Source organism: Andrographis paniculata, unplaced genomic scaffold (genome assembly GCF_009805555.1).
Source record: "Andrographis paniculata isolate CXL003 unplaced genomic scaffold, ASM980555v1 Contig9END, whole genome shotgun sequence".
NCBI lineage: Eukaryota > Viridiplantae > Streptophyta > Magnoliopsida > Lamiales > Acanthaceae > Andrographis > Andrographis paniculata.
This window is the reverse complement of record NW_026137639.1, coordinates 5,011,079-5,036,972: the sequence shown is the minus strand read 5'-3', so window position 1 is coordinate 5,036,972 and position 25,894 is coordinate 5,011,079. Positions and strand designations below refer to the sequence as shown.

General features: G+C 36.6%; 1 protein-coding gene across 1 annotated transcript; it reads right to left on the bottom strand.

The window, feature by feature from the left end:
- Positions 1 to 24,536: 24,536 nt before the first annotated feature.
- LOC127244261 (uncharacterized) lies at positions 24,537 to 25,324 on the bottom strand. Its single transcript, XM_051264719.1, has one exon. The coding sequence runs from the start codon at positions 25,236 to 25,238 to the stop codon at positions 24,798 to 24,800; it is 441 nt and encodes a 146-aa protein (XP_051120676.1). The 5' UTR covers positions 25,239 to 25,324; the 3' UTR covers positions 24,537 to 24,797.
- Positions 25,325 to 25,894: the final 570 nt, after the last annotated feature.

Here is a 25,894-nt window from a genome sequence, read left to right as displayed (position 1 = left end):
ATTTCAAAGAGTCGTGTTCCCCGATCGCCAAAATGGTAACTGTTCAAATGCTTCTTGCCAAAGATTCATTGAAATGTTGGCTGGTACATTAGCTTGATATCAACAATGCATTTCTGCATGATAAACTTGAAGAGGACCTATTCATGCTTCCTCCTAAAGGTTTTCTTCTACCACATGGCCAGGTATGCAAACTTCAAAAGTTGTTGTACGGACTCAAGTAGGCTCCTAATCAATGGTATAAATGCCTAACCTCTGGTCTTCTTCAATTTGGCTTTACTCAGTCTATTCATGATCCATGACTATTCATACTTCATAAGATTGATCACATCACAATTCTGCTAGTCTACGTCGATGATATTCTCTTGGCTGGCCCGACTCCCCCACCATCATTGATATCAACTCTTTCCTCTATCATGAATATACTATCAAAGATCTTGGTAATGCTGATTTATTCATTGGCATGCAAATTGAAGAAAATTCTTATGGTCTGGCTATATCTCAACATCGCTCTATTGAAGACATTTTACATAATACTGGTCTCATTGATGCCACTACTTGCTCCACTCCTATAGCACCTGGATTGAAAGTCCAAAGCTCCTACTCATGTCTATTACCTGATCCTTCTCTTTATCGTAGAGTTGTTGGGCAGCTAATTTACTTAACAAGAACATGCCCAGACATATGATATGTTGTCCAGCAGCTTACTCAATTTATGGATCATCCAACATCCACCCATTGGCCTTCTGCTCAATGTGTGCTTCGTTATCTCAAAGGAACATTAAACTTTCAACTTCTCTTTCCTATCCACTCTCTGCATTTACTGATGCTGACTGGGGCTCCTGCTTAGGACACTCGAAAATCCAATATATGCTACTGTATTTTCCTTGGTTCTAGCTTAGTGTATTGGAAGACAAAGAAATAAGTCACCATAGCAAAATCCTCCGCTGAAGCTGAATATCAAGCCATGGCCACCACTGTCTCTGACCTTCTATGGCTCACATATTTGTTACGTGATCTGAAGATTGATCTCACTCTCCCTATCTCTATATTTTGTGATAATTAGTCTACCATCCAAATGGTTCAAAATCTTGTTCATCACGAGCGCACAAAACATATTGACATTAATTTTCACTTCATCCGCCACCATTTTCAGTCTGAGTTAATTGTTCATTCCTTTGTTCTTTCCTAAACAGCTTGCTGATATATTTACTAAAGCTCCCTCCACTTTTGTGTTTCATTCCTTTCTTACCAAGTTGAACTTGGGAATTATATCCCATGTTCAACTTGCAGGGGGAGAGGGGGTGATGGATACAATCAAAATGCTTGCCCACCATTACAATCAAGAAAAGTGGACAACAGATCATTCCAAAGATGGAGCAACAAACTTACCAAGTTTGTTATCAATTATCTCTGAATCAGATTATATTAGTGTTATATCAATTATCAATTTATTAGTCTGTTACAAAGTCAGTTTCCTTATTTTCTCAACTGCCATTCAACCAATGTGTATAACTTTGTATAATCAATTCCTTTAATGACACAAATTTTAGAATTTTACTTCATTTAGTTTCTTCTTCTTCTTCTTTGCATTTTATTTTGTATACTTGACCTTCATATTTATTTTTTTGGGTTTTCAGGCGGTATTTGTAATGGGGTTTGTCCTCGATTTGGAGTTTGCTGGACTGTGGATGGGCTTGCTGGCGGAGCAGGCTTCCTGCGCCGACTTGATGATGGTGATGCTGTGCTGGATGGATTGGGTGCTGCAGGTGGACCAGGCGAAAGAGCTAACGACGACAACACCGGGATGAGTCTGCTGCCGGTTTTCGGCAACAAGGAGTGCCAAAAAATTGCACTGAGTCAAATGCAAAGTCTATAAGAGATCCGAATGATCAGAGTGAAGCGGAAACTAAAATTGATTATCTGATTGTTTGATTCCACTTTTTATAACCACTGTGTTCAAAATAGGAAAATTAAATTAGGGTTTTTGCACCATTGATGACAACGAAAATGATAATCAAATTCTTTGATTGTTGTACTCTTCGATTCGGATGTTGTACCATAGTGAACGACCAAATATTAATGAGATAAAATAATAAAAATAATTCTTTAAAAATCAGTTTCTATGTCATTACCGTCAATGACCAGGTCACATGCAAAGTCACTATGATGAAGTTCACATCCTCACCGGCATCGCCATGTAAACGCATGTGACTGTCACATATATTTTTCTAAAACATGAGGAAAAAAAAAAAGGTCCAGAATATACTTTTTGTCCTAAATTTTCAAAGTAAAAAAAAGTGTCTGAAAATGATAATTGGACCTAGAAAGGGGGAAAAATTTATAAATTTTCCTATATAATGACTAATAATATGTTATATATGTATTTACATGTCGTTTATGTACATATGTCTATGAAAATGTATATAAAATTATATATGCATATGTGTGTAATAATGTATGCAATATATACATATATGTATATGTATATGGTTATTTATATATATCAAAATAACATAAAAACCCCTATAGTTTTCGGTATTCGCTGAAAACCCCCATAGTTCTAAAATTTCAAATATCTACTTGTGGTTTCTAACATATTGCAGGAAACACCATCTTTATTAGGACTTAACGACGGTTGTATGTCACGTGCTTGAAATTCGATTTTTAGTTCAGAAAATAATATATCTCTGTATGAAGTTACTAAAATACCCTTCAGGCTTTAATAAATGTACACTTCTCCTTCAGCGAGATTGAAATTTTTTAAAGACCTATTTCGAATATAAGTTTTACGTGTTATTGATTTCAGGTTACTAATTTTGGGTCTAGGAGTGTCGATTTGAAGTTCAAATTAGATGTTCTTAGGGAAAAACTAGTTCCAATAGTTCATGTTGAATATTAAAAGCCCTGTGACTAAAATTTTATGAATCGCAATTTTGTAATTTTTTTCTTTGAATCGCAATTTTTTGGACGGAAATTTTGGAACCCCTACCACTGTAATTTTTTGCATCGTACATTTTGAATTGATTCTATTATGTTAAGGATCTATTTCAAAATGCAAAATTGAATTTTTTTGGTAACTTAAGAAAGAATGGGAGTGAAGTCCGTATGGCTGATAAAAATTTATTTACAATTAAATATGGTTAGAGATGTCATTTGGCGGCTCGAAATCGAAGTCCATAGGCCGGGGAGATCTTGACCTAAGGTATCGATGTCCACGATGCAAGTGTGGGACTAATGCAGAAATACCTATTGTTAAACCGATGAAAGAAACATAAGGAAAATTATTTTGCGACTTTTGCGTTGGAGCCTGTTATTTTTTTCCATTGGCTTGATCTGGTGAGCACTCGCATTGGGGAGTGGAGCAACGATGGAGATGAAGTGAATGACTCGGAGGTTCAATCTGCCATATTTGATGGGAGCAACTTAAAGAAACAAAGGTGGTTATGGATGAAGCATCTCAATTGAAGGTGGTTGTTGAAGAACTACATCTTGAAATAAACGTCTTGCGAGCTAAACTGAGGTACACCAAGCATGGTTGGTGTTATGATGGTTAGCATGCCCAAAGTCTTGTTTTAATTAGTTGGTATGTGTTCGATACTTCGTCTCCTCTCGTATTATGTTGTTCGATACTTCGTCTCCTCTCGTATTATGTTGCCTTAACTTGCCTTGTCCGTTTATTAGTAGTAGTGGTGTAGTGGTAGCAGTGGAGACTGGTCGTTGGTAATAGCTGTGGTGTAATAGTAGCAACAGTGGTGTAGTAGTAGCAATACAGAAAATGTAATGCACTTTCTCGTACGTGTAGGAAAAAATGCTCTCGCCCAATGATTATGCATAGTCTCTCTTAACCAAGCATATGCAGCTTCCCCCGTACTGAAAGACGCATTGTACTTATGAATCTGCCTTAGTACCATCTTGTGTTCCTTCACATTATATGTCGATCCTGCCCTCCAAAAAACCGTTTTAATTCCAACCCTTTAAACCGAGTCTTGAAGTTGTTGTATATATGCTGCAAACAGAATCGATGCTCCGCTCCCGATGCTTGCTCTTCAATCGCCTCCACCAAACCCTTTTGTTAATCTGATACGAATGCCCACTCCCCGGTCCTAAAATCCCCAAGGTCCCTCAACAAGTGCTCTAAGAACCAGTCCTACATATCGTACTTCTCAATCTCAATGAAGTCAAAGGCTATGGAGTAGATATTCTCATTCGGATTTTTTTTTTTTATTTATGTGACCAGTTGCTTCTTATAGATACTTTTTAGAAAACATCCATCTAGCCATATGATTGTCCAAAAACCCGCCTTGAAACCATCCCTCAACGCCGCTAAACCGTAATACATCTGCTTCAAGATCGGGAAATTACGTCCATGATCAACGTGTAAAATGCAATTGTTGTCTGGGTTGTACCTTCATACCGTTGCACAATAATCATAGATTTTTCTGTACTGCTCAGTCGTGCTGCCCTTTATCAACTCCGATGTGTAATGCTTTACTCGGTAAACTTTGTATAAAGTAACCTAAACACGCACATCCCGTCGTATTTTCTTCTTCATAGCGGGTATTGATATATCGGGATTATCAGTAACAACATCCTTAATCTTTCTCACGAGGTACTTGTAGTTCACCTGTGTGTTATCAGACTGATGTTCACACCTATTGAACCCCTTCAATTTTTTGATTTGAAGAGTGTTTTCCCCCATGATGCAAGGCGCGTGTATCCTCTACTCACAACCCTTCTGCAGACAGCTATCACCTTCTTCTTTTCATTCTTTATTAAATTCAAATCCCAACCACGCCAAACCGCCCAAACCCAGAGCGTCTGCCTATATTTCTCTCAATTTACAAATTTTATACCACATTTAAATCAATTGAGGCTAGATATATGTCATCATCCTATTCTCCGGACATCGGACCCGTGTGCCATCTGTCCTAATCGGGCTGAGAAGTTGCCTCTCCTCATCACTCATGCCATCACTAAACCAACAATTACCTTCCGCATTCCTTCTCTTACCACGCTCGTACTCTCCAACCCTCTAATTCCCGTCCTCTTGACGGGTTTCTTCCATTAGAGAATTATCGTCAAGCGGATCCACCAATCCTTCATAATCGAAGTATTTGAACTAGTGTTTCCCCTCAAATCCTAGCTCCCCCACTCCCCGCTGTCTGAGCTTCGCTCCAAAGTGTCACTTTCAATTTCACATGCAGTCTTCTGTTTACCCTATCGATAAATACAAAGGTCCTCTCAATATCTGTCTGCATCGGTGTTGTGATTGTCATCCTCATCACCCTCATCTGCATAATGAGGGATATTATCAACAACGTAGTTATGAAAATAATAGCAAGAAAACAAGAAAAGAATTCAAAAACAGTGGCAGGTTATACCGACATAGTTGGTTTGTAATAAGTCCATGTTGGTTTGTCAACACCCATGCATTCAAAACTCCCATCTTTGTCATTGTTCTCCTGGCTCTTTAAATAATCATCACTACTCTCATCGTCCATTTCTAATCTTGTAATACCTTTCTCTTTTTGATCAATTTATTCCTTGCGCGGATCAAATCCACCAATTAAGTCCTCAACCCATTCGGTTTGAAAATGGTCATTCCTAATTCCGCACACATCATCCATGACCACAAAATTGTAATCCACATATCACTACCACCCCCCATCTTCCTCATCATCTTCATCATCATCATCGTCCCTACCAACCTCATCATCCTCGGCATCCTCATCATCCACATCATCCACATTGTCACCATCATTGTAAACATATTCGCCCTGGTCAACAGCTGCAAAAGCCGGAACCTACTTTCCCCTATGTCGCCCATGCCATTCAAGATATTGTACCTCTATTTCAGGCCGCCTTGTGAGACGCCCATACTCATCGTATACCCTCATTGGCACGGCCTTATCATTGGCATCTATGGAAATTATAACTTTTCCATAGTGAATCTCGAACATTTGAAGAACATCTTTGTCGCATCTAATTGTATATACTGGGCCCCAAATATTAGCACCATGACCACTAATGGGCTTCCAGTGTGTGAGCTCTACAAGTCCTACTCTTCCGCCAGCACAGATATACATCTCCAAGAGAGCACCATAATAAATCCAATCTTTCTCGATACTTGGAAACCAAATAGTCTTGCCACCCATGTAACAACGATATGGGTCCTCCCACTTGGTATACCCATCAACTCAAATATATATAGTATATAAATTGTCATTTATTGGGGGGACCACAACCAGTCAGAAATGCCACCAATATGCACTTATAACAATTAAGGGAATAAATGCATAATAATTAAGGGAATAAAGTAACCCGACCAAAAAGCAAAAATAATACAAGTTTTTCAAGAAATTAATGAGCATGTGCTATACATATTGCCGACATCATGTCGTCCCTTGTGAAACCAAAATAAAAATAAAACCAATTGTGTTTCACACAAATATGTGTCCGTAAGAATAATTCGATGAAATTTGAGGAAGTTTACCAAGATAGGAAGACAATGATGTATTGTGCCTTACATTTGGTCGTGGTCTTTCAAAATGCAGCTGCCGTCAAGCATCGTCGAATCAATGTAGGCAGTGGCGGTGATGCAAGCTGCGGTATTGGCCGAAAGCCCACTGTAATCAAAACCGTGAGATAGAACATGGCTTCAAAGCGGGTGCGAGTGAAATTGCGAGAGAAAGATAGGTATTTTTCACATTAGCCCTAGTTCTAACTACAAAATACACTAAGGCAAAATGATCTGACATGGGTAATACTTAACGCCGTTAGTGCCATCAGGAAGAGAGAGGGAAGTTTGCAATGCTTTAAAAACCACAAGTAGGTTTTTTGAAATTTTAGAACCATAGTGGGGTTTCAGCTAATACCGGAAACCACGAAGGGTTTTATGTTATTTTGTTGTATATATATATATAAGATTGGGTGAGTAGAGAGAGAGTTGATAAATAATGAGTTGACAATTGATTTTGTTGTTATGAGTTGTTTATTATCCTTCAATAAGTGTTGTGGCTTTATCTGGTATTTAGAAATTTAGATATTTCAATTTCATAACGGCTTAAGAAAATCGGTTAGAAAGTGAATAAGGAGTCTTTTAGGGCACTACAGAAAGTCTCTAAGAAAATATTCCATGTCTGGAAAATGACTTTAACGAAAAATTCGCCAAAGAAAATAGACTGGAAAAGACTTTAAAAATAAAATTTCATTAGAACATGTAAAAAGTTGAAAAGTACATGCATAATTGAAATAAAGCTGAAAAAAAAATACAAGCATAGAAGAACTTGCGGAAAAGTAAACAGCAAGAAAATGAAAATACAATAAAAAAATTAAGGAAACTAAAGATAAAAGATAAATTTTGGGAGTGTTGGATTGTTGATTCTCCTTACTTTCCTCGGAATTCTTCGGTTTTTAAGTCCTTTCCAAACCTTATAACTCATCTCCTATCAATGCTCATCATTGTCTTCATTTACTCAAAGATCATGGCGTTGTGTAACTTCTTAGTAATTGCAATTTCCTTAATGGTCGATCATTGAAGTCTTTAGCCCACCACTTAGTAACCTCCAAAGTTCTTCCATGATTACTTCCTTAAAATCTTCTAACAGTCATAACCTCCACCATCATTAATTTTTGCCAAGTTCTTCCAACCGTTGGGCCTCACACTTCCATCTGGGCCAGCCACATCCGCGTCGGCCTTCATCACAATGGACGCCTCCTCTTATCTTTACATTTTTCCACCAACTCACATTTTTTTGCCCAACATATTCCCCCCCCCCCCAAAAAAAATAATAATAATAAAAAAGGATGTAACAATTAGTCCCAATTTTATGACATGTTTGGATGTAATGGGACATGTTCTTCCACCGCTATGTTGCCCGAGGTGGAGAAACCATCAACCTATATAAAATCTCTTCACTTGCCCTAGTATCACACTCATAACTCCCCACTCTTTTTGAAACTATCGTCCTTTAAGCCATCTCAAAGGTCACTCCGCGCTTTCTCATTCTCAACTCCTTCTTCAACCTCTACGATCATACATGGCCTCCAACAAGTCCCCTTCCTCTGGAAATAACAACCTGCCAACAGATCTAACCCTCGCTCAACAATTTTTCCACAGTTGATTCGTAACCATCTGCCGCTCTAATGAAAGGAGATTCTCCATTTCCTCTTCGGCTCTTTTCTTGTGGTGGCCGAGGACTCATTGCTTAGCTAAGGATGTCAATGCTGAGGCTCAAAATAAACTCTCCTTGAGTCAGATAACCTCATAATTACCCAACCTTGGTTGAAAATTTATACTTTTCCTTCGAAATTTACCTACATTTCTAGCAATTTCTTTAGCTTTATCACTTGGGTAAATATGCTAGAACCGTATTTTGACCATTGATGAAAACATTTAGGGATTTATGACACGATCACATTGTGTGCACCACCTTCCACATGATAGAGAACTAACTAGGGCTTTACTCTATTTTTGGGATTCTCCATTGAATGGTTTTATTTTCCTCTTTGGCATCTTGAGTCCCATAGTTCTTGATGTGGTTGTAATCTTAGGACTTCTTGTTAAGGGTCTAAAAGTTTCTTTGATACCCTCCGAAATGTTTGCCCCTTGTTTTGCCTAAACCATATAGTAACAAGACCACATCTAACCAGTTATGGCCCAAAACACTATGACCGGCGATGTTAAGCCCCCGAAGAATACTGTTATGTTATTCTTTTGGTTCAAGAAGTACTTCACCTGATTTTCCTCAAAATAGGTGGTGAGGAAAGCTAAGCCCATTGTTCAAACCATAATGTATGGAAAAAAAAATGATTTGGCCTCATATTTTTCTGAGATTCCTCTTTCAGGGCATCAATCATTTAATCAATAAGATGTCAAATTCCCCTTCAAAGGACCCTCATGTAATTATCACTCTTTGGTTTATAGACTTATAGGCAAGTTTATATTTCCTGAGCTCACAGATCCGCAAGCCAAGCCTTGGCAATCCTGCCCATTATCTTCCTTAGGAAAGTTTTTGGTTTTTGGCCATTTGATCATAAGCAATGTCCACTCCATTACTCTTTTCATTCTAGAAGCCTTTCCTTGGCTGAAATATTTCTTTTGCCCATTGATGGAGAGCAGATGCAGTCCCTCCTAGTCCATCCGATTGAGGGACGACAATCCCACTGTAAGTCTTTGTTTCAATGTTTGTTGGAACAAATATTTCTCTGTACGGAAGATGATCATTGGCTACTCTATTTCCTCTCGTTATAATCCACTTTGCATTGAGCCATATTAGTCACAATTCCTAGCCAGACAGTTTGTCTTGGTCCAAGATGTTTCGTCTGTTGGTAATTTGTTTCCTTCACCGTCATAAATTCACTAAGATACCACGATTGACAACTTGGCACAATAGAAATCCTATATGCTGAAGATGGAGAGCCTTGTGTACGTTTTCTATCAACGCCACCCATAAGTGACTTATTCTTTCAGGACTTGGTGCTCGGATGTCAACAATCATCTTCCGCCGGATCCTCCGATTTCCTACTTGGTGAAGTTGGTGGATGAACACTCCGAAGATGAAGCCATTCCTACCTCTAAATTTAAGGATATGGAAGTCACCGGGTCCATCCCTGCCCTAGGTAAATTTCCTTTGAAATTTGTCATACTATGTGGTGGACATTGACTAACATTTTTTTTCCTTTGCAACCATATCTTTCAAAAAATCAATTTTCAGTTTTAAGTTTCACACTTAAATGAAAATTTGATCCAGGCGCATTTATGAAATATGAGCACAAGATGGAATTGATTTTTTATGTGCAATAATTGTCGAAAAATTTATGTACTACTATCATAGAGTTTTCTAATTATCCTCTATCATGGTAAGACCAGATCAACCCCTCAAGACGCAAACATGGAGAACCTCTCATGCCCACTTGCCATGAGTTGCAAGGATTGGTGTGAAGGAAATTCATGTCTCCATATCATCATTTTGAGGTACTAAAAAGGTTGGAGAGTTTGAAGCAAGGAACAAAAATGATGGATGAATAACACAAGAAATTAAAGATGTTGCTGAAGCAAGCTGATATTTATAATGATCCTAAATGGATTATGGCTCGTTTATTCAATGAGCTCAATCAAGAAATTACTGAAATTTTGAAGATGTATCCTTACATGGATTTTGAGGAGATTGTGCACAAAGCTATCAAATTGGAGAGACAAATGAAGAAAAAAGAAAAAGATGCATATACATTAAAGGTTGTTGCAGCTAACAACACTATCCAAGATGCAAGTACCCTCAACAACAAGTGAGGGATAAAATCCATCATTTCTGCATCATCACATTCAAATGATACACCATTTTTCCCACATAAAGGATCTACTACTCGCACTCGTGAGTTATTTTATTTCAAATGTCAAGGACAAAGAAACTTTGCCGATCAGTTTCCTAATAACTGGACGATGATCATCAATTCCACCAACGGTTATGAATCTGAATCTGATGAGGACATAGAGAAGACCAAAGAGATCAATATGGAAGAGAATGAGAACATAACTGGACTGATGTTGGTGACTTTGTGAGCCCTAAGCACCTTGCCCAAAAGCGCCGAGGACACACAACAACGGGAGACCTTTTCCATAGAAGATGCATGGTTAGAGAAAAGGTCTAATATTTGATGGAGGTAGTTGCACTAATATATAATTGACCTTGTAATAAAGAAGTCGGGTTTGAAAATCATTGTCTATCCGAAGCCGTATAAGTCATAATAGTTGAATAACTGTGGTGAAATCATCATTCTAAAAAAAATAGATTTGGAGTTTGAGATTCAAGGCTTCAAGGATAAAGTGAATACAAAGACAAATTGAGATATGACGTAACTCCGATGCAAGCCTGTCATATGTTACTAGGACAACCTTGAAAATTTGACAAGAAGTTACTTTATTATGATAGTGTAATAGATACATGTTCTACCATCTTGGGAAAAATATTACTTTGAAGTCATTTAGTCCGAGAAGTCAACAAAGATCAAAAGTATTTATAGAAATAATATGTTACAGGAACAAAGCAAAAAAAGAGCTCAAAAGAATGACAAAAAAATTCTTATAAGCAAAGAAGATGAGACAAGTAAGTGCATTTAAAACCCTCTTTTACCCACATAAAGTTCAACAAGTTTCTTTCGAAACCTTTTCCAATCCATCTTCTTCAAAAGCCATACACTCAAATTCCAAGAACACAAGTGGAGTGAGTAATGAAGAAACCGACATATCTTCTATACACAAGAGTATGATGATTAACTTATTTGTTAGTAGGAAAAAGATGAATCAACTGAAAAGAGAGAGTACATTGTTTGTTAATATTCGAGAAACCTTCATATATGTCCCATCAAGTTACTAATGTTCTTCACTCTAGCATTGCTAACTTGTTTTAGGATTATAAAAATGTATTTTCCAAAGAAGTATGTACCTTGTGAGTTGCCTCCAATTTGAAGAATTGAGCATCAAATTGACTTCATTTCGAGATCTTCTATTACCTATCGACCAGGGCTAGGCCCGGGCCCGGGTGAGAAGGCCACCCTCCTAGGGCCTAATACAAATAGGGGTCCATTATATATTTATGTTATATATGTATAATTTATATATATATATAACTTATTTGATGTGTGTAAATACAAAATTATGTAGTTTAGTGGTCCGGGTAGATCTATAATGGTGAGATTTTGAGTTCAAATCTTTAATGCCTTAAAATTCTTTAGTATTATTTTTTATCTAAAAATATTAGAAAAATTATTTTATTTAATAATTTATATTTTATTATAAATAAAAAACATTATTTATATATATTTAGTGTCCCTAGTTTTTTTGCCTTGGGCCCTTTGAAAGTCAGAATTGGCCCTGCTATCGACTAGCACTTAGAGACAATCTGGATGAGGTCAAAAAAATCATAAAGGAAGTGTATGAATTATTGAGCAAATGATGGATTTGCGGGTGTCTTAGTCCTTGTGCAATGCTCGTAGTTTTGGTTCCAAAGAATGATGAAGGTTGTAGGATGTGTATTGACTGTCGTGTTGTCAATGCAATTACTTAAATTACTCAATTCTTCGATTATATGATAAGTCAGATAATTTGAATGGTTCAACTATCTTTTTCAAAAATTGGTTTAAAGATTGGATATCGGTGGTAGATATAAGATTGTATTTCACAAGAACTATCGGCCAAATGTTGTAGCTCACACTCATGTTCCCGAAAGGATTAAACCCATCAATGGTCAACCTTAAATGTACATTGCACATGTCAGTAGAAAATGACGGTGATGATGATGAAAGTTTTTTCATGCTGCACTATCAGCTGGATGACGCAAGAGGCCATCATTGACATGACCTTAAGTATGCCAATGCATGAAAGTTGCAATTTTCGAAGATAAGAACCATCTTTGTAAACGGGACACTAAGGCAAAGTACCTCATCTTCTTTACTACCTTAGTAGAGCTGCCATCAACGAACCTACTAGCCCCACAAATCACACAGGAATGGAGTTCTGCATCATCTCTTGTGAGCAACATAGAGTTATTAATGCATGCGTCTATACTCTTATAATTGAGTCCCAACTTATTTGTTATTTTGTTTGCCTCGTTGTAATTCTTCGGCAAGACCACAACATCCGGTAGGGCATCCCTCAATAACTTTAATAGTAGGTCAACCGAGTAGTTTGACCATTGACACAAAACTTTCAAATGTAGAAAATATGGAATAAATGAAAGCCTACTTATTTTCTAACACTCTGAGATAAGAGTGTTTTGCATGTATTCAAGTATTTGCCTTCACCCACCATTGCTCTCATCTCTATGGTCTTCACCTGCATATGTTGCAGTGTTGTCTTCATTCACCCTTAACTTATGTTGTCAGGTATAGCACAATCACGCATTAGCACATCTAGGTCATCTTCTCAAAGTGATGACTAACTCTAGCCTCATGCTAGTTGATGTTTCACCCTTGTCTTCCCCATGTCTAGTCCACGCCCTATAAGATAGGTCAAACCCGTACCTGATGCAATGAAGAAATATTTCCCTACGAGTATTAGTGGCACGGTTTAAACAAGTTGTACATGAGAAATATACAACCGAGTCTATGTCTCTCCCACAATGATGCAAACTTGCCAAGGATAACAGTTCGGATCGAATTCCACTGGAATAAGTAATAATAATATTGGAAAGACTTTGATAGAACAAAGGGTGGAATAGTCTTGCTTGGCAGATTCTGACGAGTGGATACACTTATATATTCCTTAAATTTGGTGAGAATAGTCTTGCTTGGCAGATTCTGATTTGGTGAGGTTGTTGTTGTTGTTAGGGATGTCTATGAAAAAATAGAATCCATAAGTTGCTTGACTTTGCGATACATGCTTGAGGACAAGCATTAATCACCTCTTCTATAATATATATATTTTTTTCATTGAAAACTTGTGGTTTTAATTGTGTTTACTTTTAATCTTTGAGTGAGTGATTCCTTGAATTTTATTTTCAAATCAGATCTTTGGAATTAACTATTGGTTTGTGGCTTCTATATTCTTATAGATGAAATAAGTCTATTGATTTGTTCATTTTTCTTAGTTAGGATTTTGGTACAAGATTAAATTTGTGAAGTTCTTGATAAACTAGGTTGAGTATCGAATTTTATGTCCTATCACTTCTATTTTATTTACTATCTTTCTTGAATTTCTTACAACTGTTAAGGTTTTTCATTCTCTTAAACCTTGGTAAATTATACTAACCTAATCGGGTTACGCCATCTCTTAAAAATTACAGGTTTATGTGTTAAATTTATGTTTAAACTTGTTGTGTGCTTGTTCTGATTTGTAATAATTATGTGTTCTACACATATATGTCATAGATTGTTAATAATGTGTTTGAGATATAAAAGCATGCATAGGAACTATGTGTTGTATATGTGATGTCTTAGATTGCACTAACATGTCATGAGTGCAATTAAGGATAAAAGACAATGACAAAACTTATTGAAGGTGTAAGAAAAAATTGATAATTGGATTTCGTTAAGTCATGACCAAATAAATATAGAAATATTAGGTATTTTGGATATTGTGACCCAACCCAATTGGTCTTTCAATATTAAAAGTTGGTATATTCTATAGCCCGACCCACAAGCCTAACCTTAATCCTAGTTTCCCGATCTTATATATCTATTTATTTGTTAGTTGTGAGACTTGTTAGTAAGAGTGTGAGGAGTTGAGAGAGAAACTGTAAGTGTTCTCTATGTGAGACCGATGATATTGGTTTTAGTTTTTGCATCATGTAATTGTTTGTAATGAGTCTCCAATATGTCTTCGAGGATTTTTTTCTATTTTTTTTCTTTGATGTGACCTTCATAAGTTCTTTATAAGCATTATTTTCTTCTTATCTTCTTCATGATGTCAATTGTGTTTCTGTGGGTGTTAAGACTTAAAATGTTGGCCTAGCTTTCTTTCATGCATGGTTATTTTAGATCGTAGAGCAAGGGTCTGAGCTAAGAATGCATTAGAGACCATAATTGATTTTGATCTGGTGTGAAATGTGAGATTATCGCTGAAGAAGCTTTTGCCGAGCCACCACCTTTGACCATTGAACCTGTTGTAGCCTAATGCCATCGTTGGCTGGCTGGAGCTATCCTATAAACTGTTGTATTGAATCATATATAGTGTAATATCATATTTCTGTTAGTATAATGGGTATTTTGAGAAATAAATCTACCATGAAACTGAGTCGAGAATGAATCTTCTTTCCAAAATTAGATACGCCTTAGTAGTGCCTCTAGTGGCCGGCGTTCTAATCCAAAGATAAAACTGTTTTTATCTCCAATGAGAGTGGCACCTCAGATCGACGGAGCTCCGGCGAACAAAGCGGGAAAGGAACTGAGGTGGGGAGGTTGCCAGAAAGCTAAAAGAGATGAGAGAAGGATGAGAGAATGTTGTTGGTGTGTTTAGACCGAAGGAGGAGGCCCTTTATATAGGCGTCTCCACTAGGCCAAAATGGCAGAGTATCAATTATGATCATAATTACAACTTTAATTACCAACATAATTTATTCTAAATTCAAACCTTTCATTTGAGGCGGTCGTAATTGATTTTAATAACAAATTTACCATTTGTGACGATCGTAATTTATTATAGTTTTAAACCTTCCGTTTGAAATGATTGTAATTTATTCTAATGTACAAACCTCCCGTTTGATATTATAATAAATCCATCCAACGGATAAAATTTTATCCAATTAATACTGCAACTTAGGCCATATACCCGAGTTTAACTTAGGACTACACAATTTGGTTTGTCTCGAGATAGGCAAAATAGTCAAAATATTAACCAAGTCCCATATACAATAAATAAATATTTATTTATTTAATCCAAATTAATCTAATTAATTTGGTTCACCGGCCCTTCGCTTTTTCACTCACCAATTAATCTGTTGCATAAATAACCGATTATCCAATAATCCCCCACATGAGTGGAAATGCCCATAAAATGACATAAACCCAGCTCAAATCCTGTGAGACATTGACACATCAAGACAAGTAGCTTGTGGCTTTGAATCTTCCATAGTCAATATTACAGAGTGTACTGGTGGCCCAGTTGACGTGATGCATTGAACTGTTCCACCTCTGCGTGCACTTAGTCAATAATATTGACGTATCGCTATCTCAGTCTCAACTTTGTTCTCACGTTTTGATCCATTTTGGCCATAGATCTCATATTTGGATTCATAAGTGTTTCGTTTGAAGCGGCTCACACTTCACACTTAAATAGGTAACATATCTCAAGGTATCTAACTCACATATTTACGATCATTAAGAGTCATTGACTCAACCTCACCACTTTTGCACATTGTAAGACCCCTTGCTTTTCAGGGAATTGTAATTGAGTGTTTGTGTCAAACTCTCACAGCTTAGTTATCCCATTGAACCAAGGATTGAATTTCCAAGTGATATGGTTGGATTACCATTGTAATTGTCTCTATGTTATGGATTTCAAACTCATTCCCTTTAGCAGTTTTTACATTTGATCTCTCTGCAACTCTTTGGTTAGTGGATCCATTAGGTTTTCTATTGACTTTACATATTCAATACTCAAAACCCCACCGGTGATCATATGCGTTACAGAGTTATGTATATGTCAGATATGTCAGGATTTACCATTGCAGATTTCATTCTTAGTACTTGCTATTGCAGCTTGGCTATCGCATTGAATCATCACGGGAGGTACTGGTTTTGTCTAATATGGAATATCATCCATAAAGTTCCTCAGCGAATGGCTTTCTGGCTAGCTTTGTCCAAGGCGATGAACTCCGATTCCTTTTTGGACCGTGCAATGCACGTCTGTATTGTAGATTTTCACTTAATAACTTCTCCTTCAATTGTAAATACATATCCACTTGTAGACAATGAGTCTTTTACATCTGATATCCAATTGGCATCGTAGTACCCTTTGAGTACCGGTGGATATTTCACTTAGTATATGCCAAAATTCAGAGTAAATTTAAGATAACTTAAGACTCTTACTGGCGTTTTCCAGTGTTCTTGATTTGGGTTTCTAGTGTATCGACTTAGCTTGTTTACAGGGCAAGCCAGGTCAGGCCTTGTACAATTTGTTAAGTAGATTAGGCTTCCAATAATTTTGGCATACTCTTCTTGAGCTACGGGATCTCCCCTATTCTTACTCAAGTGTACGCTGAGGTCCATTGAGGTTTTCACTTGACTGTTGTCGTAGGCATTGAATTTTCTCAGTATCTTTTCCACATAGTGGGACTCAGTCTTCACAATACCTTCGTTTTGTTTTAGAATCTTCATTCCAAGGATGACGTCAGCTAACCCCAAATATTTTATGTTGAAGTTACGACTCAACATGCATTTAACCTTATTGATTAGACTGACCTCTTTAGCCACGATCAATAATCATCTACATATAAACAAATTATAATACAACCGGAAGGTGTTTCGTTGAAGTAGACACACTTGTCATACTTGTTTATTTTAAAATCATTTGATAACATGACACTATCAAATCTTAAGTGCCATTGTAAAGGTGTCTGCTTCAGTCCATACAGAGACTTCTTCAGTTTGCACACTTTTTTCTCTTGGCCAAGAACGACATATCCTTACAGTTGTTCCATATATACCTCTTATTCTAATTTACCATTTAGAAAAGCAGTATTCACATCCATTTGGTGAATCTCAAGATTTTTCAAAGACGCAATTGAGAGAAGCACTCGAATGGATGTTGTCCTAGTTACCGGTGAATATGTCTCGAATAAGTCAAAACCTTCGATTTTTCTATAACCATTTACTACGAGACGGGCTTTGTATTTATCAATAGACCCATCAGCCTTGAGTTCTTTTTTTTTTTTTCAAAACCCATTTGCACCCTAGCGGTTTACAACCTTTGGGTAGGTCAAATAACACTCAAGTGTTATTCTGCATTATTGAGTCTATTTCACTATGTATTGCTTCCTTCCAAAAAGTAGCACCGTGACTAGATAGTGCTTCCTTTATCATTTTTGGATCACTGTCCAACATATACGTAACAAAAGCTGGACCAAAGCTTTTCTAGACACTTGCCTTTTTGCTACACCTAGGTTCTAAAATCTCTTGATCAGAGTTATTAGCCATTTGTCTCTTTACACCCCGTAGTTCTTCATCTACGGGTTTTGGGTTGAACTGAATTTTTTCCTTACAAGGGTAGATATATTCAAAGAATATAACATTCCTTGATTCTATCGTAGCTCCCTTGGTCATCCAAGGGATTTCCGATTTGTGAACTATGAAATGATAAGCACTACTATTAAGTGCATATCCAATAAATATGCAATCAACCATTTTTGGGCTGATAGCGACTTGCGTTGGAGGTGGAACTTCCAATTTTGCTAGGTAACCCCTTACTTTGAAGTATTTGTATGTGAGTTTTTTACATTTCCATAGTTCGTAAAGGGTAACATCCTTACCCTTAAGTGGAATCTTGTTCAGGATACTATTTGCAGTCAGTACAGCCTCCCCCCACAAGTTTTGGGGAAGTCCTGAACTTATCAACAAGGCATTAATCATTTTCTTAAATATTCGATTTTTGCGTTCTGCAACGTTATTCGATTGAGGTGAATATGGAGCCGTTTTCTGATGAATTATGCCACTTCTGTTACATAATTCTGCGAACGGGGCCACATAATCGCCACCTACACTTCGAATTGTCTTGATTGTACAACCAAGTTGATTATCTGCCTCATTTTTTTAAGTTCTTGAAAGCCTCTATTGTTTCGCTCTATTCCTTTAAAAGGTAAAAATAACAATGTTTTGTGCAGTCATTGATAAAGGTCATGAAATATTTCTTTCCGCCTCTAGTTTCCATGAATTTTAAATCACACACATCAATATTAATTAGTTTTAATGGCTTAGTCTTCCTTTCGACAGACGTGAAGAGTAATTTTGTCATATTGGTCTCTACGCAAACTTCACATTTATTTTGAGTGTTCACCTCTTTTATAATTTGTAAATTAACATTTACTAATCTTTTTATAGCATCTAGGTTTACATGACCTAATCTACAATGCCATAAATCAAAATACTCGATCAAGTACGAAGAAGAAACAACATTTTTTATAATCAGTAAGTGGTTCTTGACGCACGACTATTACATTCAACTTGAACAACTCATTTGAAAGATAACCCCTAGCTAGGAATATCTCAGTTTTCAATAATATAAATTTATTTGCTAGAAAGAAAAGTTTAAAACCATGCCTAATTAGCAGCGATCATGAGATGAGATTTTCTTCAATGTCTGGCACATGTAGGACATCCTTCAGGGTTAATTATTTGCCAAAGGTCATCTTCAGCACCACGTTTCCTATGCCTTGGACCTCAAAAGTTGCATGATTTTTTATGTGAACCTTCCTCCATTCGGTCTACTTGTAGGTCGAGAAGTTTTTTTGTTAGAGCAAACATGACAGGTTGCTCCGATGTCAAAATATAAGGCTTTTGGACTTTCCACATTATTTTTTTTTGTATACAAAAATGACAAGGTCGTCACTATTAAGGTCACGATCAGTCCGGTGGCTCGTCTCGACCAGTTGGAAAATCAGCTTCTTTGTTTTCAGTACCTTACAGTCCTTAATGTGGCGTCTTATTTTACCATAGCTAAAAATAGTTACCTGTAAACTTGGACTGTTTGGCCTTGCCGTTGTCCGTTTAAGTTGGGCGTGCACGTTTCTTGGAGGAATCTTCGACCAAGTTAGCTTTAGCAATATCTCCGCCGTGCTATTTTCTGTTGTCCCTCTCTATCCAAATTCGGACAATCAGGTCTTCAAGCCCCACTTGCTTTAGCTTAAGCTTCAGTGCATGCTTGAAGTTGCTCCAACTCGAGGGCAATTTCTCGATGATCACACTCATGATGAACTTTTCTGGCAGTGGCATCTCTTTGTCGAGAACAAATTGGACAATATGTTGAAATTCTTCCACTTGTTCGATGACAGACTTCCCATCTACCATTTTATAGTCCATAACCGGGCCACAAAAAACATTTTGGACCCTTCATTCTCAGACTTATATTTTATCTCAAGGGCATCCCATAGCCCTTTCATACTCTTTATTTTACAATATACATTATAAAGAGAGTTAGAGTGGCTACCTGATTTGGTATTTCTTGTCATGTAGTCTTTATGTGTCCATGATGTATAATTCGCATGCGTTCCAAGCCGTGCTTGAATTAGTCATTGCAAATCTTTTTTTTTTGAGATAGTAATCGCTATTTAATAAATTCAAGGATTATAATAGAAATGAAAGAAAAAAAATAATGATAGAATAATATGATTTGAATAACAAAACAAAAGAAAATGAAGGGGATATGGCGAAATTGGTAGATGCTATGGACTTAATTGAATTTCTAATGTGTCTTTTTTCCTTTCTTTATTATTGAATTGATAGGAATTCTCTTGTTAAGACCCTATGGATTCGCCTGTCCAATGGATTTCTTGAGTGTTCGAGTTTATTTATGGCATGAAACAACTCGCAATATGGGTCTAGCTTATTGATACGTTCCATAAAACTCTACTTGATTCCATTTTATTGTTTTTTTTATCGACAAAACCTGTGCTCAAAATAAAATTCAAATATTTTGAGCATCTGCATCGGGCTCTGAGTAGTTGGGCAATCGTGCAGTACGAACATGGCAAACCCAATCGCAGTGAGGTAGAAGAGCATCTTCTCCTGCCATCTCTTAAATTCCACTTCAATGAATAGTTGTGGAACTCGTACATGGGGCATCATCCGTGGGCCAAGCCCAGGACCAACAGTTTTGGCCGTGAAGATAGTAGAGGGTGGGGCCACAAACCCAAAAAAGCCCCCACAACCACCTAAGGAAAACCCAGAAAACACAGGGCTACCCAAAAAGGAAATTGGCCCTAGTGGGGGAGTAGCAACTCCGGTGGCAGCTCCGACAACTCCTCCAGCGGAGGCTCCGGCAACTGTTCCGGCGACTCCTCTAGCGGCAACGACTCCTCAAGGGCAGCTCAGGCGACCCCTCCGGCGGTGATGGTGGCAGAGACTGTTCTGGCGGAGGCTCCGGCAACTTTGGCAAGGGTTGACATTCTTGCAAAGTAGTATATAATTATTTATTGTTAGTTTAATAGGTATTGCGAAAAGTAAATCTACCGTGAAACTAAATCGATGATGAATCCTCTTTCCGAAAATTAGATACGACCCGGTAGTGCCTCCAATGGTCGGCTTTCTAATCCAAAGATAAAATCGTTTCTGTCTTCGCTGAGAGTGGCACCTCAGATCGTTGGAGCTCCGGCGAACAAAGCGAGAAGAGAAGGATGAGAGAATGTTATTGGTGTGTTTAAACCGAAGTTGGTGAGGGCCTTTATATAGGCATCTCCACTAGGCCAAAATGATAGGTGATCAATCACGATCATAATTACGACCTTAATTACCGATATAATTTATTCTAAATTCAAACATTCTATCTGAGGTAGTCGTAATTGATTCGAATAACAAACGTTTTGTTTGTGATGATCATAATTTATTCTAATTTCAAACCTTCCGTTTGAGATTATAATAAATCCATCAAACATATAAAATTTTATCCAATTAATACTGCGACTTAGGCCATATACCCGGGTTTAACTTAGGGCTGCACAATTTGGTTTGTCTCAAAACAGGAAAAATAGCCAAAATATTAACCAAACCCCATATACAATAAATAAATAATATTTATTTATCTCATTCAAATTAATCTAATTAATTTGGTTCACCAGCCCATCGCTTTTTCTTGGTCTTGCTAGCATCCGTAATTCCATTTTGCACTGAGAGTAATCAAGATCGCTCATTGATCATATTGTGGAGCTCATATAAGTTGTTGATCTATGCGTTTTCATGTGACTAACGCATGTCTATGTAGCTCTTAGTGAGGGAGCAACAATAGTGATAATAAACTTATTAAATTTAAGAGCAAAAATCATTTTTGGTCTCATTCAATATCATAATTATCAATTTTGATTTCATTCAAAAATTTTTTTTATCAATTTTGGTCCCACTCAAATGAAAATTTATCAAATTTAGTCCCAAGATGGTTGACTGGCACTGAACACGGCCGTGTTGGATGACTCAGAAAGGTGTCTGGGCGTCCCAAGTAGCCAACACGGCCGCGTTGATTACCCTGCACTTCTGAACACGGCCATGTTGTTTGAACACGACCGTGTTGGAAGACTCAGAAAGGTGACTGGGCGTTCCAGGTAGCCAACACGGCCGTGTTGATTACCCTGCACTTCTGAACACGGCCGTGTTCTGCCGTGTTCTGAACACAGCCATGCTTTTGCCCATGTTCATGACCCTATTCTCAACACAGCCATGTTTTAGGCCATGTTCACTGCCATGTTTTCAATATTGTCATATTGTAGGCCATATTTATTATTATATTTCACTTCTTTGTTAAAATTAATTCAACAAAAATACTTTTTACAATTATTTCATAATATACAAAATAATCAATTTTTAATATTTTAAAAAGATTATTTCAAAACAAAGTATAAAAATAATAATATATTAATATATATTTTTAATAATCATCATTAAATATATTTTAAAAATTTATAGTAAAAATTTTAAAATATTATTTTGAATTTTAAAATATTATACTAAAAATAAATTTAATTTATAATTTATAATTATTAAAAGTATATATTAATATATTATTATTTTTATATTTTTATGCAATTATCTTTATAAATATTAAAAATTGATTATTCTGTATATTATGAAATAATTGTAAAAAATATTTTTGTTGAATTATAAATATATATATCAAATAATTTTAAAAATGAAGTGAAAATAATAATAAATATGACCTACAATATGACTATATTGAAAATATGGTCGTGAACATGGCCTAAAACATGGTTGTGTTGAGAACATGGTTGTGAACATTGCCTAGAACATAATTGTGTTTAGAACATGGGCAGGAACATGGCCGTGTTTAGAAGTGCAGGGTAATCAACACGGCCGTGTTGGCTGCCTGTGACGCCTAGTCACCTTTCTGAGTCATTTAACACGGTCGTGTTTAAGCAAACATGACCGTGTTCAGTCCCAATCAACCATCTTGGAACTAAAATTGATAAATCTTCATTTGAGTGGAACGGAAATTGATTAAAAATTTTGAATGAGACTAAAATTGATAATTATGATATTGAATGAGACCAAAAATTGATTTTTGCTCTAAGTGTATTTAATAAGACTGTAGACATTAAGTCTCGTAAATTACAGTGATGACCGGTGATACAAGTTCGCGATTTGTTGGCTGACGGAAGCATTGAGGTGGAATATTGTATCAAAATAGTCATCAAGCTATAGTTGAAGATATCATTACGAGCTATAATCGATTTCATTATATATATATATATATATATATATACATACTACACGATTCTTATTAGGAGTAAGGTGAATAACCGCTCAAATTCCTGAACTAAGAGTGGACCTATATTTTAAAATATTAATTAAATTAAATTTTAGATTTTAATTTATATAATTTTTTTCATAATTATTCATTTAATTTTAATTTTAAAATTAAATTTTAAACTCTAATAATGCTTTTTTTTATATATATTTTTTTAATCATGTTGCACCTCATGTTACCAAATTCAATTGTAGTATACACATCGCTCCTTCACACCTTGCTGCACAGCGCCCATCCACCCAAACCAAACCCGTCTTCCCCTCTCTTTTATCTCTTCTCTCTTCTACAGTCCTCTCACTATTTGAATATTAAGACACTACGAATAAAGTGTTGCCGGTCCGCTGTCATGGACCGAATTGATCAACTACACAAGGTACAAAATAAACTAACTAAATGGAACTAACTAATAAACAACGAGAAAGAACAAATAATTAAACGGAACTAACTAAACAAAAAAAGAAAGAATTAACTAAACAGAACGAAAAAAGCGAAAAAAATGATAATCAAAACAGAAGCAAACTTAAGTAAGTACTAACGTAAGCATGATCCGATACCCTTCTAGCATCGAATCATCCTTCACGAAGGCACCACCTCGGTTGACACTTTGGAGAGTTTTTCCACCTTCTCCAACTGCCACGAACTTGAAGCTTTATACTCAAAGCCGAATTTTGAAACTAAACCCCATGGAGCATGCAATGTAATTGCATTCCATGAAATATTAGACTAAAAGAGAAAGTATTGCTATTAAGCATAACTTTCCATAAATTGAAGTGATCATAAATTGTCAAATATTCATAAAAATATATTTGTTTGGTGTGTCTTACAAAACACCTTGAGAGTCCTATTTATAGGAGTGGTGGAACGGGAAAATGGAGTGATTTTCCAATGTTGGATGAGTTTTGTATAAGTAATCTTTCATTGAGTGATACCTAGCTAATGGTCCCCCCATGCATGTGAGAGACATGTGAGAGCTTAGTGTATATATATAATTGGTCCAAATGGATGATCCCCCGACTTGAGTATGTGCAAACCTAGGTTTATATAATTACATATTAAACCTTTTATTTTAGCAAACTCTTAGGTTTACACAACTTTTCCGTTAGTTGTCCGATTGAGGCGTTGCAAGCTCCAACGTCGGCATCCATCGACAAGTCTACGGGCTATTGCTACATGGGCTTTAATTGCTCCCCAACTTGCAAACCTTATCATCAAACCTTGTAATTTGTCAATGTAAGCTTTCTTTTGGGTTCTCGAAGCTGGTCCAATGGGAGGTTTTGGAATTGTGAATATTGACGTTCGGACATCCATGTCATCCATCTTCCATTTTCTTCTTTCGAATCGATACCGTCAAACTGCGCCTTCAACGTCTTGTCCAGCTCATGTCAGCATTAGTGATATTATTTTCAAAATACATTTAATTGTGTTTATAAGACGTACAATTTATTTTACTCAGAGCCCCGAAAAATTCCAAAACGGCTCTCTCTATATATATATATGCAAAACATGCAGATCCGATATATGTATATACACACAAACATTGCAGAGTAAATTAGTGAAAAGCATCATGAGAAGCTCATAATTAAACACCATATGTAAATTTAGCCAGAAAGTGCATGCATGCATGCGTTACAAGGAAGCTCCATTGCCTTTTATTATTTTATTTTCCCTCGACTAATCTACGTATATATATATAGACCTACTCATTAGGTTTATTACGCATACATACACCAATATATTAATATACATATATATATATAAAAGAAGAAATTCTAGCAAACTCGAAACTAGAAACTGTTTCTTCTTCCATTCAATTTTATTTTAGGATTACATTAGCCCTTCAGTCATGGGCACCCCCTCCAGCTCGAGACCTTGCTCGTGACCCAGCCGATGAGCCGGCCTCTGAGCCAGACCCTCCCGACCCAGAGCCAGCTTGGGACCCCGCAGATGAGCCTGCTTCTGAGCCAGCATGACCACCATTGGAGCCTGAGCTAGAGCTCGAACTCGAACTCGAACTCGAACTTGAGCTAGAGCTTGAGCCAGACCTCCCACCTGATCCTGATCCTGATCCTGATCCCGAGCCTGAACCAGCCCCAGAACGCGACCCACTGCCACCACCCAATCCGATGCCCACACCCGCCCCGACTCCAATTCCAGCTCCTCCTCCACCGCCTAAGTCGATGCCCAAGTCTTTCCGGGCGACATGGCTTTCGGTAACCAATGGGAATGCTGACAGAACGAACAAACCAAGGAGAAGAGTTGTTTTAAGGATCATTGCCATATATAGTCTTCGTCGATCGACCTTTGTGCGAATATCTATCACAGTTTCTCTTTGAGATCTAAGTGTACGAACTAAACAAGCAGGGATTGCTATTTTATTTTGTGGTGAAAGCAATGAAATCGACCTATTTATAATGGAGGATGGGTAAGTGCATGGCCGGCTGTCGTAGGGGACCAACACGAGCAAATGCTCAGACCTAGCTAAAGAGGGTCAGTAATATTAAAATTTAGACCATTATTATTATTATTATTATTATTATTATTATATTATGTATTAAATTTTAAATTATATTTTAGATTTTAATTTTTCTTTTCAATTAACCAATTCAATTATAATTTTAAAACTAAATTTTAACAATTTTTTTTTCTCCATTTTTCAATTCCTTTTCAGCCCCAAGCTCCATCCATTAAAATTTAACTTAAAATTATTATTATTTGTCTTTATTTGTGCAAACATTTTGCAATAAAAAATACATTTGAAATTTATAGTATTATTATTAGTGTTGTTGTCGTTATTATTATACTATTGGTTTTACAATAATCATAATATTATTTATTTTTGGGTAAACTGTTTTTTTAGCCCCGTAACTGGACCCCTTTATTATTTTAGTCCCGTAAGTGGAGCTGTCGTAAAATAGTCCCATAAGTGAAAAATTT

Excerpts from the sequence above, each read along its gene's own strand:
- LOC127244261 (XM_051264719.1), bottom strand. The coding sequence starts at position 25,238 with ATGGCAATGATCCTTAAAACAACTCTTCTCCTTGGTTTGTTCGTTCTG.